The 18,433-nt window shown below is 50.2% G+C and overlaps 1 protein-coding gene across 1 annotated transcript in view; it reads left to right on the top strand.

The window, feature by feature from the left end:
• Positions 1–18,433, top strand: part of LOC140427050 (organic cation/carnitine transporter 2-like) — a 196,339-nt gene that overhangs the window by 147,365 nt on the left and 30,541 nt on the right. Inside the window, exon 8 of the mRNA XM_072512495.1 lies at positions 12,464–12,646. Coding sequence (XP_072368596.1) covers positions 12,464–12,646 — 183 coding nt within the window. The remainder of the gene's footprint in view (positions 1–12,463; positions 12,647–18,433) is intronic.

Here is an 18,433-nt window from a genome sequence, read left to right as displayed (position 1 = left end):
AGAACTCAATAAGGTTTGTGAGGCATGACCTACCCTTCACAAAGCCATGCTGACTATCCCTGATCATATTATTCCTATCTAGATGATTATAAATCTTGTCCCTTATAATCCCCTCCAAGACTTTACCCACTACAGACGTGAGGCTCACCGGCCTATAGTTGCCGGGGTTGTCTCTGCTCCCCTTTTTGAACAAAGGGACCACATTTGCTGTCCTCCAGTCCTCTGGCACTATTCCTGTAGCCAATGATGACATAAAAATCAAAGCCAAAGGTCCAGCAATCTCTTCCCTGGCCTCCCATAGAATCCTAGGATAAATCCCATCAGGTCCCGGGGACTTATGTATTTTCAGCCTGTCCAGAATTGCCAACACCTCTTCCCTACGTACCTCAATGCCATCTATTCTATTAGCCTGGGGCTCAGCATTCTCCTCCACAACATTATCTTTTTCCTGAGTGAATACTGACGAAAAATATTCATTTAGTATCTCGCCTATCTCTTCAGACTCCACACACAATTTCCCATCCCTGTCCTTGACTGGTCCTACTCTTTCCCTAGTCATTCGCTTATTCCTGACATACCTATAGAAAGCTTTTGGGTTTTCCTTGATCCTTCCTGCCAAATATGATCATGCTGACATGTTGGCCTTTCACCCCCTGCAGATAATTGATATTGGAATTCAACCAGTGGACTTCCTGCTAGTCGCTGCAGCCCTGGGGATTACCTGAGGCTGTGCGAGTGGGCGCTACTCAAGGAGGAGGAAGCTGCAGCAGCAGAGCGTGCAGCAGAGGAACAGTAGGCAGCCACCCAGGATGGAGAGCCAGCCGCCAAACAGGCCAAGGAGGAAGAGGTGCCAAGGAGGCGCCGCATGAGGCCTCGTGTGTACTGGCACCTCCTGACGTTTGAGGACCTGCCGAGGACTCCGACTGAGTAGAGAGGGACAGTGCAACATATCTGCCAGATGATGGCACACCTGGCACCGTGGGGTATGGGGGAAGACACCCGCCCCGGTGGCCGTCAAGATGACGGTCGCCCTGGACCTTTACGCATGGGGACCTTCCAGGCACCAAAAGGGGGCTTGTCCGGGATCTCACAGACCTCATGCATAGGTGCATCCATGCCGTCATTGAGGCCCTGTATGCCCAAGCCGCTCAATACATCCATTTCAATGTGTAATGAGCCCACCAGCCCGGCCAGCGGGGTACGCCACCATCGATAGGATGCCCCGGTCCAAGGGGTGATCGAAGGGATGCGTATCCCCCTACAAGCACCTGCAGATGACAGGCCGCTCTACACCAACCGAAAGGGGTTCCACTCGATGAACGTGCAGCTGATATGTGACCATCAGCTGCGCATCATTCACCTCTGCTCCTGATATCCAGGCAGTGTGCACGACACCTTCATCCACCAGATGATTCCTGACATGTTTGAGACACCCCCCTAGCTGGGGTGCTGGCTCCTGGGTGACAAGGGGGCATCCGATGCAGTTGTGGCTGATGATACCTATCTGGATGCCACAGATCGATGCTGATACCCAGCCACCCCACTGCCTGCAACCCCCTCCGTGATACATACCTGCCACAGTACAGGGTGTAGGCACTGGGTTGGCAGCAACAGAGGGTCCGGTCTATGGGATGGAGGATGATGACAACCAGCTCGGCGATGAGCTCGAGTGCTCCACATCATATGCCAACGTCTCACTCCTGCCCACGGCAGCACTTTCCACCTGGGTGCTCCCTGAGTGGGAGCTGGCCATTCCATCACACGGCCCCATCGATTCCCTGGGGTGATGGTGGTGGAGACGGTCAGGGATAGGGGGGGAGCCTGGGCCACACACAACATCTGCCCACTCCCCTGCTCCCTTCTCGTCCCCGCCGCCCCACCCCCCCAGCCAGCCCAGCTCTCACACCCATCTGACAGAGCACCGAGGCAGGTTGTAACAGTGTTAACAGATGTTTAATGTGAACAAATATTTACAGGTTTATGCCCTAGCCCTATAACTGAACTGCCCTGCACCCGTGCCAAATTAACTGTTGTCTAAATTTCTGGTCTTACGGGCCCTAACACTACATCTAAGTCATTCCACAGATGGTACAGCAGGAGTGGAGGCGACCTAATGTGATTCCCGAGCTATGACCTGGGTCCCCATTGGCGGGAATCTTCTGGGGCGACCAGGCCTCAATGGGCCCAGCTACTGCCCGGGTATCCCAGGTGGTATGATGCCGCCCTGTTCCACCCACGTCCCACCAGATGTACCAGGGGCTGGAGGGGGGAAGTCCGAGTAGTGGATCCCAAGAAAAGGAATTTGTGGCATGTCTAAGAGATGTTTTTTTGGACCGGCTTGTGACAGAGCTTACAAGGGAACAGGCAATTCTGGATTTGGTGATGTGCAATGAGGCAGACTTGATTGGGGAACTTAAGGTGAACTTAGTGAGCAGCGACCGCAATATGATAGAATCTAACTGCAGTTTGGGAGGGAGAAGCTGGAATCAGATGTAACGGAATTACAATTAAATAGGGGTAACTACAAAGGCATGAGGGAGGAGCTGATCAGAGTTGATTGGAAAGGGAGCGCAGCAGGGAAGACAGTGGAACAGCAATGGCAGGGGTTTTCAGGGGTTATTCGGGAGGCACAAAGGAAGTTCATCCCAAGGAGGAGGAAACATGCTAAGGGGAGGATAAAGCACCACGGCTGACGACGGAAGTCAAGGACTGCATAAAAGAAAAAGCATACAAAGTAGCGAGGTTTAGTGGGAAGCCTTAAAAAGCGAGCAAAGGACAACTATTTTGTTTTGTTTATTGTCACGTGTACTGAGGTACAGTGAAAAGTATTTTTCTGCGAGCAGCTCAAACAGATCATTTAGTACATGAAAATAAAATAAAAAATAAAATACATAATAGGGCAACACAAGGTACACAATGTAAATACAGAGACACCGGCATCGGATGAAGCATACGGGAGTGTAGTATTAATCAGGTCAGTCCATAAGATGGTCGTTTAGAAGTCTGGCAACAGTGGGAAGAAGCTGTTTTTGAATCTGTTTGTGCGTGTTCTCAAACGTTTGTATCTCCTGCCGAATGAAAGAGGTTGGAAGAGTGAGTAAGCCGATGGGAGAGGTCTTTGATTATGCTGCCCGCTTTCCCCAGGCAGCAGGAGGTGTAGATGGAGTCAATGGGTGGGAGGCAGGTTTGTGTCATGGACTGGGCTGTGTTCACGACTCTCTGAAGTTTCTTGCGGTCTTCGGCCGATCCGTTGCCATACCAGGCTGTGATGCAATCTGTTGGGATGCTTTCTATGGTGCATCTGTAAAAGTTGGTAAGTGTGTGGTCACTGCTCCCAATTTAAAAAGCAATAAGGGCGGGAGAAGATGAAATATGAGTGCAAGCTAGCTAGTAATATAAAAGAAGACAAAAGAGTTTTTTTCAATATATAAAAGGTACGACAGAGGCAAAAATAGACATTGGACCACTGCAAAATTTGGCAGAAGAAGTAATAATAGGAAAAAAATTAATGGCAGATGAACTGAATAGTTACTTTGCATCAGTCTTCACGTGGAAGACACCAGTGGGTTGCCAGAGCTCCAGGAGAATCAGGGGGCAGAGTTGAGTGGCGTGGCTATCACTAAGGAGAAGGTTCTGGGGAAACTGAAAGGTCTGATGGTGGATAAGTCGCCTGGACCAGATGGACTATATCCCAGGGTTCAAAAACAGATAGCTGAGGAGATTGTGAAGGCATTGGTGGTGATCTTTCAGGAATCACTGGAGGCAGAGAGGGTCCCAGAGGACTGGAAAGTGGCTAATTTAACATCGCTATTTAAGAAGGGAGGGAGGCTGAAGACTTGAAATTATAGGCCGGTTAGCCTGACTTCGGTCATTGGTAAGAATTCTGAGTCTATTATTAAAGACGCGATAGCGGGGTATTTGGAAGTGCATGATAAAATAGGACCGAGTCAGCACGGCTTTGGCAAGGGGAGGTCATGTCTCACAAATCTGTTAGAGTTTTTTGCGGAAGTAATAAGGAAGTTAGACAAAGGAGAACCAGTGGATTGTGAATTATTTCGATTTCCGTAGGCCCTTGACACGGTGCCGCATAGGAGACTGTTAAATAAGTTAAGAGCCCATGATGTTAAGGGTAAGATCCTGGCGTGGATAGAGAATTGGCTGACTGGCAGAAGGCAGAGAGTGGGGATAAAGGGGTCTCTTTCAGGATGGCAGCCGGTGACCAGTGATGTGCCTCAGGGGCTGTGCTGGGACCACAACTTTTCACAACATACATTAATGGTCTGGAAGAAGGAACTGAAGGCACTGTTGCTAAGTTTGCAGATGATACAAAGATTTGTAGAGGGACAGGCAGTATTGAGGAATATGGGGGCTGAAGAAGGACTTGGACAGGCTAAGAGAGTGGGCAAAAAAGTGGTAGATGGAATACAATGTGGAAAAGTGTGAGGTTGGAAGGAGGAATGGAGGCATAGAATATTTTCTAAATGGGGAAATGCTCAGAAAATCAGAAGCACAAAGGGACTTGGGAGTCCTTGTTCAAGATTCTCTTAAGGTTAACGTGCACGTTGAGTCGGCAATTAGGAAGGCAAATGCAATGTTAGCATTCATGTCGAGAGGGCTAGAATACAAGACCAGGGATGTACTTCTGAGGTTATATAAGGCTCTGTCAGTCCTCATTTGGAGTATTGTGAGCAGTTTTGGGCCCCGTATCTAAGGAAGGGTGTGCTGGCCGTGGAAAGGGTCCAGAGGAGGTTCACAAGAATGATCCCTGGGATGAAGAGCTTGTTGTATGAGGAATTGTTGAGGACTCTGTGTCTATACTCGGAAGAAGTAGAACCAGAAGACACAAGCTCAGACTAAACGGATGCTCCTTCAAAACAGAGATGAGGAGGAATTTCTTCAGCTAGCGGATGGTGAATCTATGGAACTCATTGCCGCAGAAGGCTGTGGAGGTCAAATCACTGAGTGTCTTTAAGACAGAGATAGATAGGTTCTTGATTAAAAAGGGGATCAGGGGTTATGGGGAGAAGGCAGGAGAAAAGGAATGAGAAAAATATCAGCCATGATTGAATGGCGGAGCAGACTCGATGGGCTGAGTGGCCTAATTCTGCCCGATGCCATGGGAAGGGTGTGTGAGGAGAACTATCCCCTGAGGCTCTCCTGCTACTTGCACTTCCAGTCCTGCCGGCCTACTCTGGTTTTGACCAGAGTCCACACGCTTGGGGCCTTGGAGCATAGGGAGTGGACCATCTCCGTCTGGGACTGTGCCACATCACTCATTGACTGTGCCACCACCTTCTGGGTTTGTGTTACATCAGCCAGTGACTGTGCCATCTCCCTCTGGGATGGGATCAGCTCCGTCTGTGTCTGCGCCATGTCAGCCAGTGCCTGGGCAATGCCGCTGGCGTTCCTAGCCATGCCCTGCTGTGACTGGGCCACGCTCAGGAGCACCGCTGCGATATCCAGGTGGCTCTGGCATATGGCTGCCTGTGAAACATCAACCCTGTGCTGGGCCTCGGCCAGCGCCCGCACAGAATGCCCCAGGCCTTGGACATGCTGATCCATAGCCGAAACCGTTGCCCCCAATGCCTCCAACGCGGACGGCAGAAGTGCAGTGTTGGCTTGGGTGGCACGCATTGTTCACACCACATCCTGCTGTGTATGGAGTTGGACTCCTCCAACTGCACCTGCATGTACTGGAGGCTTTCCGATGACCCCTCATGTAGTCCTTGGCTCTGCAACTGTACCTCCACGATTGATTGGACTCTGTTCAAGAAACCCATCTTGACAGCAGCTGGTCCCTGGGATCGGTCTGCCCTCCGAACGTCCTCCCCCTCGAGTGTTCCTACCTCCACCTGCTGTCCCGGAGCAGCTGTGTGGTGCGCACCAGATTGTGTCCCAGGAGCCTCTTCACTAAAGTTCCCAACCGAGGTGAGTGTCTCTGGGATGTTGGAGGGTGTTGGAGACAGCTGTGACGGAAAATCTCTGCAATCCTCCGATTCGAACTCTAGGGTGTCCTGAGTCTCGGGCAGAGGGCTGGTGTCTGAGCTGCTCTCATCGCTACTCCGCTCACAGGGACTATGGCACAGGCTGGGGCCGGGGGATGCCTGATGCACCCGCCCCATCACCAGCAGATTCTGCAAGACACAAGACAAGGCGCATGATTGCACCGCGGGCCGGGGGCGGGGTGATGCGGATGGGTGAGTGGGTGCGGTGGAGGGTGGTGAGGTGAGGGTGGTGTGGGTGTAAGGGTGTGGGTGAGGGTGCTGTGAAGGTGGGTGTGATGTGGTGTGGGTGTGAGGGTGGTGTGGGAGTGGTGTTGGAGGGGGGGGGGGGACGTGTCACGGGGAATCGCAACTCAGCAGGATCTCACTTCCTCGCCCGCAGCTGAACTCTACCTCAGCAACCTCCCTCTCTTCTGGATTGGCGACCACCTCCAGGGCCCTCTGCTTTGCCACAGTGAGGGACTGTAAGTCCAGCGGTCCCCCTCCTGTCTTCTCCCGCTCCCGGCGGTTGTGCGTGGCCTTCTCCTGGGCTGGAGGGTTAAACGGAAAAGGACAGTGTTAGACAGCCCAACACATGCAGCCCAGGGGATAGGTAGCTGGTGGCCTCAGTGACCAGGGCACCCGGCCATGGCGGGCAGTACGGCTGCTGGCAGGGTGGGGTTCTGTCACCCTCCGGGTGGGGGGGATAGGGTTACGGGTGTGTGGTACGGAGGCTGGAGCCAAGGGCACAGTGCTGCCTACTCACCCTGGCCGACCTGAGGAGATCATACAGTTTTTGCGGCAATACTGGCAGGTCCAGATGACGTTTCCCATGGCACTGACCATCTCTACCCTCTGCGTCTGTGCTCGGCAAACGGCGGAGGATGGCAGCCTCCTTCCCAGACCGGGGTGCAGGCTCAGCCTCCTCTCCTCCATGGCTTCCATGAAGGTCTAAAGCTCTGCCTCCACGAACCTTGGGGCTGCTCTCCTCACTGCCATCTTGTTGGCTGGGATGGTGTGTGTGGGGAGTGAAGTGTATATATGCAGCTGCAGCTTGTCAGCCTCCTGAGAGTCAAACCGGTGAATCCAGCACCGTTTCTGATTAGAATTGATTGTGTTCCACTTGGTGCCGGTGCTAGCCCCTTAACAGCAGCTGAATGGGTCCAGGTGCGGCACCAGTTTTGCTGTCCTGAAAGTCCACAAATACTCTGTCGGTGTAAACACTTAGTGTCAGAAACAGAGAATCCCGTCACAGGTACTTTTGACACAACATATTCTTTCCCTTTTTGAAGCTGTTGTACTTGAGGAGCAAACATTTGCAAGGATATTTCCACTGAACAAAAACTTAACTGGACAAGATACATGAATGCTGAGGCTGCAAGAGCAGGTCAAAGACTGAGAATTCTGACTCCCAAAAGCAATTCCACTATCAACATGGCACAATAATAATAATAATCTTTGTTGTCACAAGTAGGCTTACATTAACACTGCAATGAAGTTACTGTGAAAATCCTCTCATCTCCACATTCCGGCACCTGTCCGGGTACACAGAGGGAGAATTCAGAATGTCCAAATGACCTGACAGCACGTTTTTGGGGACTTGTGGGAAGAAACCGAAGCACCCGGAGAAACCCACACAGACACAGGCGAACCTGCAGACTGTGCACAGTGACCCAAGCCGAGAATCGAACCTGGGACCCTGGAGCTGTGAAGCAACAGTGCTAACCACTGTGCTACTGTGCCGCCCACAGTCAGGATGGTAATGAGTACTCCCCGTCGCCTGCATAAGTGCAGTTCCAATTCATGAAGCTTAACGACATCAAGACTTGGCAACATGTTTGACTGGCACATATTTATCACCTTAAACGTTTACTTCCTCCACCAGCAGCACAGGGCAGAAGCATTATTTGCCATCTATAAGTTGTCACTTAACAAGGCTTCCTTACAAACCTGTGACTTCCGAGAAGAAACTTGGGAACATCACCACCTGCAAGTTTCCCTCCGAGATGCACCATTCACATTTGGGACATACAGAAGAAAAAAGGGAGACTTACATTTATATCTTCTTCTTGGGCAGTCCCATGGCGCCGAGGGTGACTTGATTCCACTCTAAAAATGAGTTCTGAGGTGACTGGGGAGTCCAATGCACGATCTGCAGTCTCTGTCACAGATGTGGCAGACAGAGGTTGGAAGAACAGGTGGGTGGGGTGTCAGGGTTGCCATCTGCTCCTTTCTCTGTCGACGCTTGACTTCAACTTGCTCTTTGTGATGATATGCATAAGCAATCATGTGTATAATGAAGTAAAAGACCTCCGACCAGCAGGCAGCAGTGCAAATCTATCATGTGACTTTGTACCTCGAGGAGTTGGGAGTTAGTCATGTTAGTGGATAGTCATACTTGCAGTAGCTCCAGAATAATTTATCAGTATTCGTAGCTTGTATTATATATCTTATAGTTATCTTTACCACGCATTTATTTTATAATAAAATACTTTAACTAGTCAAGAACTAGATGTTCTACTGGGCATAATTCCTACCGGCCAAGCACCAGAACATAACACTCTTGACAATGAGCTCCTGCTCGGACCACTTTGGGTGATCTTTGGCAAGGGATTCCCTGGTGTTGGTAGGATGTTGAATTTTTTCAAAGCGGCTTGGAGGGTTTCGTTAAAGTTTTTCCCCTACCCTTCTCAGGCTTGCTTGCCATGTTGAAGCTCTGAGCAGAGCACTCGTTTCAGGAACCATGTGCCAAGGATGCATCGAATTCCTACAGTGCAGACGGAGGCCATTAGGCCCATTGAGACTGCACAGACACTCTGAAAGAGCACCCTACCTAGGCCCACTCTCCCATCCTATCAGCATAACCCAATAACCCCACATAACCTGTGCTTTTTTGTACACTAAGGGGCACTTTATCATGACCAATCCACCTAACCTGCACATCTTTGGACCGTGGGAGGAAACCGGAGCACCCGGAGGAAACCCATGCAAAACCGAGGTGAACGTGCAAATTCCACACAGTCACCCGAGGCCGGAAGTGAACCTGGGTCCCTGGTGATGTGAGGCAGCAGTGTTAACCACGGTGCCACCGTGCCGCCGCATCATGCAGAAGCTGTGACCCAACTAAAGGAGCTGATCAAGCATGGTTAATGCTTCAAAGCTGAGGATGTTAGACTGAGAAAAAACACTTTTGGTTGGTGCAACTATCCTAAAAATGCTTATGGTTTGGGGCGTAACATATTGGCATGGACTGAAGATTAGCTTACTAACAAGAATCAGAGATGGTCTTTTTGTGGTTGGCAGGATGTGACGAGTAGTGTGCCACAGGGATCAGTGCTGGGACCTCAACATTTTACAAATTACTTGGATGAAGGAACTCAAGGTGTGGTTGCTAAACTTACTGACGACACAAAGATAGGTAGGAAATTAAGTTGTGATGGGGACAAAAGGAGGCTACAAAGAGACGTAGATAGGTTAAGTGAGTGGGAAAATAACTAGCAAATGGAGTGCAATGTGGGCAAATGTGAAATTGTCCATTTTGGCAGGATGAATAAAAAATATATATTATCTAAATGGGTGAGAGATTGCAGAGCTCTGAGGTGCAGAGTGATCTGGGTGTGCTAGTGCATGAATCATAAAGGCTAGAATATAGGTACAGCAAGTCGTTTGGAAAGCTAATGGAATGTTATTGTTTATTGGGAGGGGAATTGATGACAAAAGTAGGGAGGGTAGGCTTCAGTTCCACAGGGCACTGATAAGACAACATCTGGAGTCCCACAGTATTGGTCTCCTTATTTAAGGAAAGGTATAAATGAATTGGAAACAGTTAAGAGAGAGCTTACGAGACTAATACCTGGAATGGATGAGCTGTCTTTTGAGGAATGGTTGGAGAGGTTATATTTGTATCCATTCTTGTTTAGAAGAATAAGAGGTGACTTGATCAAAACCTTTAAGGACCTGACAGGGTGGATGTGGAGAGGATGTTTCCTCTTGTCAGAGAATCTAGAATTAGGGGTCACTTTTTGAAAATAAGATGTCACTCATTTAAGATGGAGGTGAAGAGATATTATTTCTCTCAGAGGGTCTTAACTCTCTGAATACTCTTCCTTAAAAGACAGTGGAACCAGAATCTTAGACTATTTTTTAGAGAGTGGTAGATAGATTCTGATTAACAAAGGGGTGATAAGTTATCGGAGTAGGCAAGAATGTGAGGTTGGTGTTACAATCAGATCAGCCTTGATCTTATTGAATGGTGGAACAGGCTCCATGGGCCAAGTGGCCTCCTCCTGCTCCTAATTCATATGTTTGTATTGTTGTGCCTGTCTAAACCACAATGTGTCTTAACCCATGTACGGTGGACAAATGACTATGAGACTCCGTTTATAAAGCAGAATAATATTTATTCACACGCGCACACAATGGTTATGGTTATTCAATCACACACTCCCAATCATAGCTTACACTATACACCAATCGTTCCAAGATCTTAACTTAACTTGGCAGTGACCGACAAGTGCTAGGCAGATACAGGCCTGTTATCTGTGGTTGCGCGCTTGTAGTCTCTGTTAGTTGGTTGTCAATCTGGTTCCCTTCTGGCTCTGGTCTTCCTTCTGTTGGTAGTGTCGATGATCTCCTTCGTCGGCTGGTGGACGTCACCGTTGCTGATTTCTGCAGCAGAGAGAGATTCTAGGGTGGTGCAGCACCTTTTTAACCTGTTTGAATTTCATTCCCTTTGGTGGGCGGTCTCTGGGTCATTTGTCAATCAATTGATCAGGGCTCGATCAGCCTGATCGATCAAGTCCAATCAGGGGCTGCCACATCAATTTTGGGGTGGGCACTCAGTGGCCATGCCTGCACGTGTTGGGGCCATGTAGGCCCTTCCAAATAAGGAGCTTAGGTGCCGCTGTGTCTGGTAAACAAGTGCGGCAGCACGGTAGCATTGTGGATAGCACAATTGCTTCACAGCTCCAGGGTCCCAGGTTCGATTCCGGCTTGGGTCACTGTCTGTGCGGAGTCTGAACATCCTCCCCGTGTGTGCGTGGGTTTCCTCCGGGTGCTCCGGTTTCCTCCCACAGTCCAAAGATGTGCAGGTTAGGTGGATTGGCGATGATAAATTGCCCTTAGTGTCCAAAATTGCCCTTAGTGTTGGTTGGGGTTACTGTGTTATGGGGATAGGGTGGAGGTGTTGACCTTGGGAAGGGTGCTCTTTCCAAGAACTGGTGCAGACTCGATGGGCCGAATGGCCTCCTTCTGCACTGTAAATTCTATGATAAGTGTGATTGACAGGGCAGTTCTATTGTTCCTGGGATGGCCTGGAGATGGCCATTTGCATATATTGTTCGCATCAACCTGTGAAATCGTTTGAAGTCTGTAAAGCCTTTTGCTGCAACTTTGTTTGATCTGTTCTGCAGCCTGCTTGTCCATAAAACCTGACTACTTTTTCCAGCATCCCTTGCTGGACACCATTTTAGGTGGCCACAGTATTCTGCCAATTGGTTTGCAGGATCTAGCTGAGGAAATGCTTTTGTACCTTCTCCAGGGTTTAAAGTGCCTGTTGTACATTGTCCACGGGCGGGATGCCGGAATCGGGAAATGCAATTGGGCGGAGAATTTGTTTTGACGGCAAAATAGTGGCGGGCGCCGGTTTTACACCAAATCGCAATTCTCTGGTGCCTCAATAGTGGCATCAATGGTCTCCTTCAGCACTGTAGGTACTCTACGATTCTAACATGCACACCAGTTACCACACAGGTTTGACAAAGCAAAGCCTTGGTCCAGTGACAAGAGGGTCCAAGATGTCTGGAGACCAGGCTCGGCTGCATGGGCATAAGACATACATGCACATACACTCTGGCTGTGTTCCTCTCTCTTTCTCACAGGACCTCTCTTCCTGGCATTTATATGGCATCTTTCACAACCACCAGAAGCTTCAAAGGGCTTTATAGTTAACCAAGTACTTTTGTAATGTCGCCACTGTTGTAATGTAGGAAAAGTGACAACCAGTTTTCTGTCATTGGTCCCCTCACCCATCTCTGATTATTGCACTGTTATCCTGGCCAGCCTGCTGTCCTCTACCCTCTGTAACTTTGGTCATATGTTGTTCATATGCTCACCCACATCAATGATCTCTTACCCATCACCCTGTCTCCAATGACCTGTATTTTCTGCCAGTCACTAATGCCTCAAATTAACATTTTAATTCTTGATATTAGGTCCTTGCATTTTCAATCCTTCAGTGTAGAATCTCAAATATCTGAAACATTCATTGGGTGGAAAATTGTGGACTCATACATTTTCATCCATTAATCTCAATGCATGGAGAGCACCATCACAAATTCTCCCCTAGCTGCTGAGGTTTCACATCTGAAGCACGTATTTGGAAAGTCAGCCTGTGTATTGAATGTATGACAAGATTATACAGATATGTGTGTGTAAACAGATGCACCTTCCACTATATTCACTGTTACCTCTATATTTTCTAGATCTTTTCGCAATTTCCACCATTCTGGTGATGATTGGAAAGTTGGGGACCACGACTGCCTTTGCCATAGTTTATATCTACACCGCTGAGCTGTACCCAACTGTGGTAAGAAACATGGGTGTCGGAGTGAGTTCGATGGCTTCCAGGTTCGGTAGCATCATCTCACCTTACATTTTTCATCTTGGTAAGATAAAGCCTTTAACTTCTGCATGGAGTTAGAATATAAGAACATTTTCTTGCATTACCCTAATACTCAGTGACTGTTCTCAAATCCATACTATTTGCGTGCTCTTGGTGTAAAGGAAGAGATGAATGAGGCAGTAAATATGCAGGAGATACCTGACCTGCCTGTCCTGTAACTGCCTCCCCGAACAGGCGCCGGAATGTGGCGACTAGGGGCTTTTCACAGTAACTTCATTTGAAGCCTACTTGTGACAATAAGCAATTTTCACTTTCCTTGGAGCAACATATCCCCAACCCCCACCTCCAGCACGGGGGGCGGGATTCGCTCAGCCCGGGGCCAGGCTGGAGAATCCCCGTGACCGGTGCGAATTGCGCCACACCGCCCCGTGCCATTGGTGCCGGCATGTTTGGCGGGATGGGCCGAGTGGCCGTCGTGGAAACGCAGAGTCCCACCGGCGCCGTCCACATCTGCTCTGAGCCGGCGGGAACTCAGCGTTGAAGGGTCGGGTGGCGGCCCGTGGGGGGGGGGAGAGGCGGGCCAGCCTCTCTGTCTCCCGGCCTCCTTTCTTCCGCGCCGGCCCATGTACTCCTGCGCCATGTTGCGTCGGGGCCGATGCGGACAAGGGAGACACCGCGCATGCGCGGAAATCGCGCCGGTGGGACTGCGTATGTGCAAGTTCGCGCCGGACAGGTTTGCTCATGGTCAGGGAGTAAGCTGAGATTATTATCCTTTGTGGATAATAATTTAGCTCCCAAATTCTCATATTCTTTTAGCAGAACTTCTTTCCCAGCTCTGGTGCCAATTTGGATCATCCCATTCCCACTCCATAACAACTGGATCCTTCCCCTCGGAGTTCCTCGCCAATCCCAAGCAGATGACTTAACACTGGCACAGGACAATCAAGAGGTTTCAAGACTCGTATTCCTGGCTGCAGAGAACTATATATATATCCCCAGAACTATACTGTCCCTTACTGCTACTATATTCCTTTTCACTCTCCTACTTGAATGGCTCTTTGTACTAAGATAGTCGAGGTCGTGACCCACGGGTGTCGGTAGGGTCGGAGAATTAACGTGCAACGGCCGCAGCAGCTGGCTTTTAAAAATGCCGTCTGCGAACAGCTTTAAAAATGATGGCTGCAATCAGCTTTAAAAATGCGGGCGGGCTGCGCATGCGCGCCTGCTCATCATTGCGCATGCCCGGAGTCCAACGAGAAGCACCGCCTCCTCCTGACATCAGCACCATGACTCAGGAGGAGATTTTTTTTAAAATTCAATTAGTCTTCCAGCCTGAAACGACGGCAGAGAACAAATCAGGCACGATTGTGATTCCTCCATTTTGTCAGCAGCAAACAAACAACAGGACTGCAAAATTTTAAATGGATTGTTTTGTCAGAAAGAGAGGTCCAGAGACACAAACAGACCAGGATCTCACAACCTAAGCTGCTGGAGAGAGTGGCTCAGGAGAATTCACAGCAGGACAAAGCAGTGGTGGTGTAAGCTGCCCAGAAGAGTCCACAACAGGACAAAGCAATGGGGGGGGGGGGGGGGGGCGTGGGTCCCGAAGGTTGGCCAGTTGGTAAAAATGGATCACTGGAAAAAAAGTTTGAAAAACACTGCACTAAGATGCTGTGGTAAGCTTGCTCAGTGGCCCTGAAGACCCTGTTCTCATCCACACAAGAATCTCATATATGTTTGACAAGGGTAAGGGCTGCAGCTTCTCCTTCTAGATTCCTTTACATGTCTCATCCTGTCCTTGATCACAGATCAAATCAGGAATACTTAACACGAAGGGTGTGACTTCCACCTTGATGGGCAGCACGGTAGCATAGTGGGTAGCACAATTGCTTCACAGCTCCAGGGTCCCAGGTTCGGTTCCCGGCTTGGGTCACTGTCTGTGCGGAGTCTGCATGTTCTCCCCGTGTGCGTGTGGGTTTCCTCCGGGTGCTCCGGTGTCCTCCCACAGTCCAAAGATGTGCAGGTTAGGTGGATTGGCCATGCTAAATCGCCCTTAGTGTCCAAAATTGCCCTTAGTGTTGGGTGGGGTTACTGGGTTATGGGGATAGGGTGGGGGTGTGGGCTTGGGTAGAGTGCTCTTTCCAAGAGCCGGTGCAGACTCGATGGGCCGAATGGCCTCCTTCTGCACTGTAAATTCTATGAACAAAGCCGTCCGCTAATTTCCTCCCCTCTCCCTGCCCTCATGATGCATCAATTCTCGCCTGAAGCTCTTTGAACTGCAGACCTTTCTGCAGATGTGGTTGCTGTGGATCATATTGGTGTCTACCAGTCCCCATATGCTACAGCTGCATCACATCTCCTACCCGAACACATTTATTCTATTTTTTTAACTAATTATATTTTTCAGTTTTGAAATATCGCTGAACATTTTTTTGTAAGTCCATGAAGGAGTCCACACCGAATAATTCAAAGAGACTCAGTTTATTTACAACAACTGTTATATACATCACACGATAGATCCCTACTGGATTTGCCTTGCTGGTACCTAACTGGCCGACTTTGTATATCATACAACTAGACCTTGTTTAAAGGCCCCCGCCCCTTAACAGAATAGCTGGTATTCTTTAAGGTTCATGGGTGATGTACAATCAATGACCACTAAAGCGAGGTTGTAGTCCAACTGAAGGCTTTAATAAGCTAGATGTTTTCCCCAGCAGCTCAGGTACAGAATGAAGGCTTCTGGGGCGGCACTGATTCTTATACCCCGCCTAGTAGGGCGGAGCTATCATACATTCTAACCAATAGAAAGCATACAGTTTCCACCAATGGTGCTTTAGCCTATCAGGTATCACCGTAATACCTATAATACCACATTCACCCCCTGTTAAAAAAGAGTACGGCGGGGGTGTGGTGGCCTGAAACTACAAAACATGGCAACGTGGTATAATTAGTTATGGAGGTACCGTAATACCTCCGTATAGTGTTTAGTAACTATTTACAATTCTGATAGCTACAAGCCATCAAATGTACATTTGATGGTTTATATTTAGAGTTTACAATTAAAATGAAGCAATCAGTCGATCGGGGGCCCTGGTCGTCCTCTGTGATCGTCGGAGCTTCGGTGGTGACTCCGGTGGAGGCTCTGTGACTCCGGGAGCATGGCTTCGATCTCCATGGCAGCTTCGGCACCCCTAGGCAGCGCTGGTGGGGAAAACGGTTGACCTGGGAAGGGAGCGCCTGCGGGGGGTGTCGGTGGGTGGGGAGGCCTAGACGGGGCCGGCGGAAGGACCGATCCTCCTGTAAGGTGCTGGCTGGGGGTGCACAAAATGGCAGCGCCCATCCCTCCAATATGGCATCCGCGGAACAAGATGGCGGCACCCGGGGTCCGCACGTGGCCCTGGAATATGAAGATGGCGGCGACCGCTGGCCGCACGGGGCCCGTGGAGAAGATTGTGGTTGTGGTCCGCATTCGCTGCTGGAGACCGCGGCAACCGCACCGGCCTGGCATACCCCCACGAAATGGCCCTTTTTGCCGCATCCCTTGCAGGTGGATGCGCAGGCCGGGCAGCGCTGGCGGGGGTGCTTGGCCTGCCCGCAAAAGTAGCAACGGGACCCCTCTGGGTTGCCAGGCCGCCTTGCAGCGCAGGCCTGTGGGGGAATGGGGGAAGTCTCAGGGTCGACCGCGGAGGGGTTCCACGCTGCCCAGGGGGCTGCCGCGCGGTTGGGAACGTAAGCGTGGGCGTTCCTGGAGGCCACATCCAGGGAACCTGCAAGGGCCCGTGCCTCCCTGAGACCCAGGGTGTCCTTTTCTAACAGACGCTGGCGGATTTGTGAAGATAGCATACCTGCCACGAAAGCGTCCCGGACTAAGAGTTCCGTGTGTTCGCTCGCCGAAACCTGCGGGCAGCTGCAGCTTCTTCCCAGCAGCAGGAGTGCACGGTAGAATTCCTCCAGCGATTCCCCAGGGGTTTGTTGCAAGCAGGTGCAGGGCGTAGACCTGGTTTACCGGGCGAATATAGTGTCCTTTTAGCAGCTCTATTGCGGCATCGAAGTCTTCCGCTTCCTCGATGAGGGTGTAAATCTCTGGGCTCACCCTTGAGTGCAGGACGTGCAGTTTCTGCTCTCCCGTGGGTGCGTTTTCGGCTGTCCCGAGATACCCTTTAAAGCACGCCAGCCAGTACTTAAAGCTTGCCGCTGAGTTCGTCACGTGGGGGTTAAGTTGCAGACACTCCAGCTTGATTTGGAGCTCCATCCTTTCTTCTTAAAAAAACTAGCTTATTAAATTGATGCACGATCAATGACCACTAAAGCGAGGTTGTAGTCCAACTGAAGGCTTTAATAAGCTAGATGTTTTCCCCCGCAGTTCAGGTACAGAATGAAGGCTGCTGGGGCAGCACTGGCTCTTATACCTCACCTAGCAGGGCGGAGCTATCATACATTCTAAACAATAGAAAGCATACAGTTTCCACCAATGGTGCTTTAGCCTATCAGGTACCGTAAAACCTATAATACCACAATGGGGAAGTTAATTGTTCCCAACCCGTAAGACCCTTGCGGGTTATAATATCCCTCACCCCCAAAGTCCGAAGAATCCTCCAATGTCTGCGGGGATGGAGGGCAGTCCTTTGCGTCAGGCTGGCTGTTGGGCACCCAAGGTGCCAGATCGGGCAGCATGAATCTGGAAGGCGAATGTCGCTTTCGACTGGAACATCATGGCGATGCTAGCTGGATGCTGCTGCTCTATTGATCCACCGGAGATTTTTGATGCTTGAGTTTTCATTTACGAATCTGTGTCCCTGACATCTCTCATTTCGGAATCTTGACCCCCTTGGGGCTCCGCTTTGGGCCTGTTGTGGCATCAGAGTCGGCTGGATGAAAACTTTACGCTCACGAGGGAGTTTTCGAAGAATTAATCGCCTGGATTGAATGTGATCAAGGTGCTTTGCATGATCCGACCTTGAGCTAGTTCTTGATAAAAAAACTGGCCTGTCTGACGAAGGATAGTGCCGGCGGTCCACTGGGTGGCGTCTCCAAATTTTGAATATACACCGTGTCACCTGGTACAAAGGCGGTCGATGTTGAACAGGGCTAGGCCCTTGCAGCTCCTGGTCATACCGCATTTTTACACATATATCAGGGAAAACCATACTACGGTGAGTTTGAAGCCTCTGGCCCATCGACATTTCAGCTGGACCACCCCAGTCACTGCATGTGGGGTGGTCCTGTAGCAAAAAAGTAGATACTAAACTCAGTCAGCTGGAGAGTCTGGGTATCATCAGATCGTACGCTTCGCAGATTGGGCAGGGCCGGTGATGGGGCCTTGTTTCCTGACCACACTAAGCGGAAGACGTACCTAAGTTTGGATGACTAGCAAGTAGCTTGACAAAGCAGAGACAATGGAACTCTGGAGAGAAATGTAAGTGAGATAGAACTGAGTGTCCTAAATGTACATGTCCAATGTGACATTATGGACAGAATTTAACAGGCACCCTTGCACTGCCACTCTGGCAGTGCTCCTGGCAGCTTGGCAGTGCCTCTCGGGCACCATGACAGTACCAGGGTGGCAGTGCTAAGGTGCAAGCTGGGCAGTGCCAAGATGCCCAGGTACCAGGGAGAGGGTCAGGGGGTCACCCTACCCTGTTCCTGACCGGCCAGGGGCCTCGGATGGGCTAGGAGACCCCCTGGCTGCTGTCCCACCTGGTCCACATTCGTGTGGACCAGTATTGAACTGTGCCCAGTTGTGGCTTCACTGGTAGACCCTGGGCGGCTGGTAGATACAGGGTAAGCTCGGTAACCAACTTAGGCATGCACCGTTTAGTCACAACCTCTT

Source organism: Scyliorhinus torazame, chromosome 7 (genome assembly GCF_047496885.1).
Source record: "Scyliorhinus torazame isolate Kashiwa2021f chromosome 7, sScyTor2.1, whole genome shotgun sequence".
Lineage (NCBI taxonomy): Eukaryota > Metazoa > Chordata > Chondrichthyes > Carcharhiniformes > Scyliorhinidae > Scyliorhinus > Scyliorhinus torazame.
The sequence above is the reverse complement of the archived record's forward strand: the minus strand, read 5'-3'. Positions and strand labels throughout refer to the sequence as shown.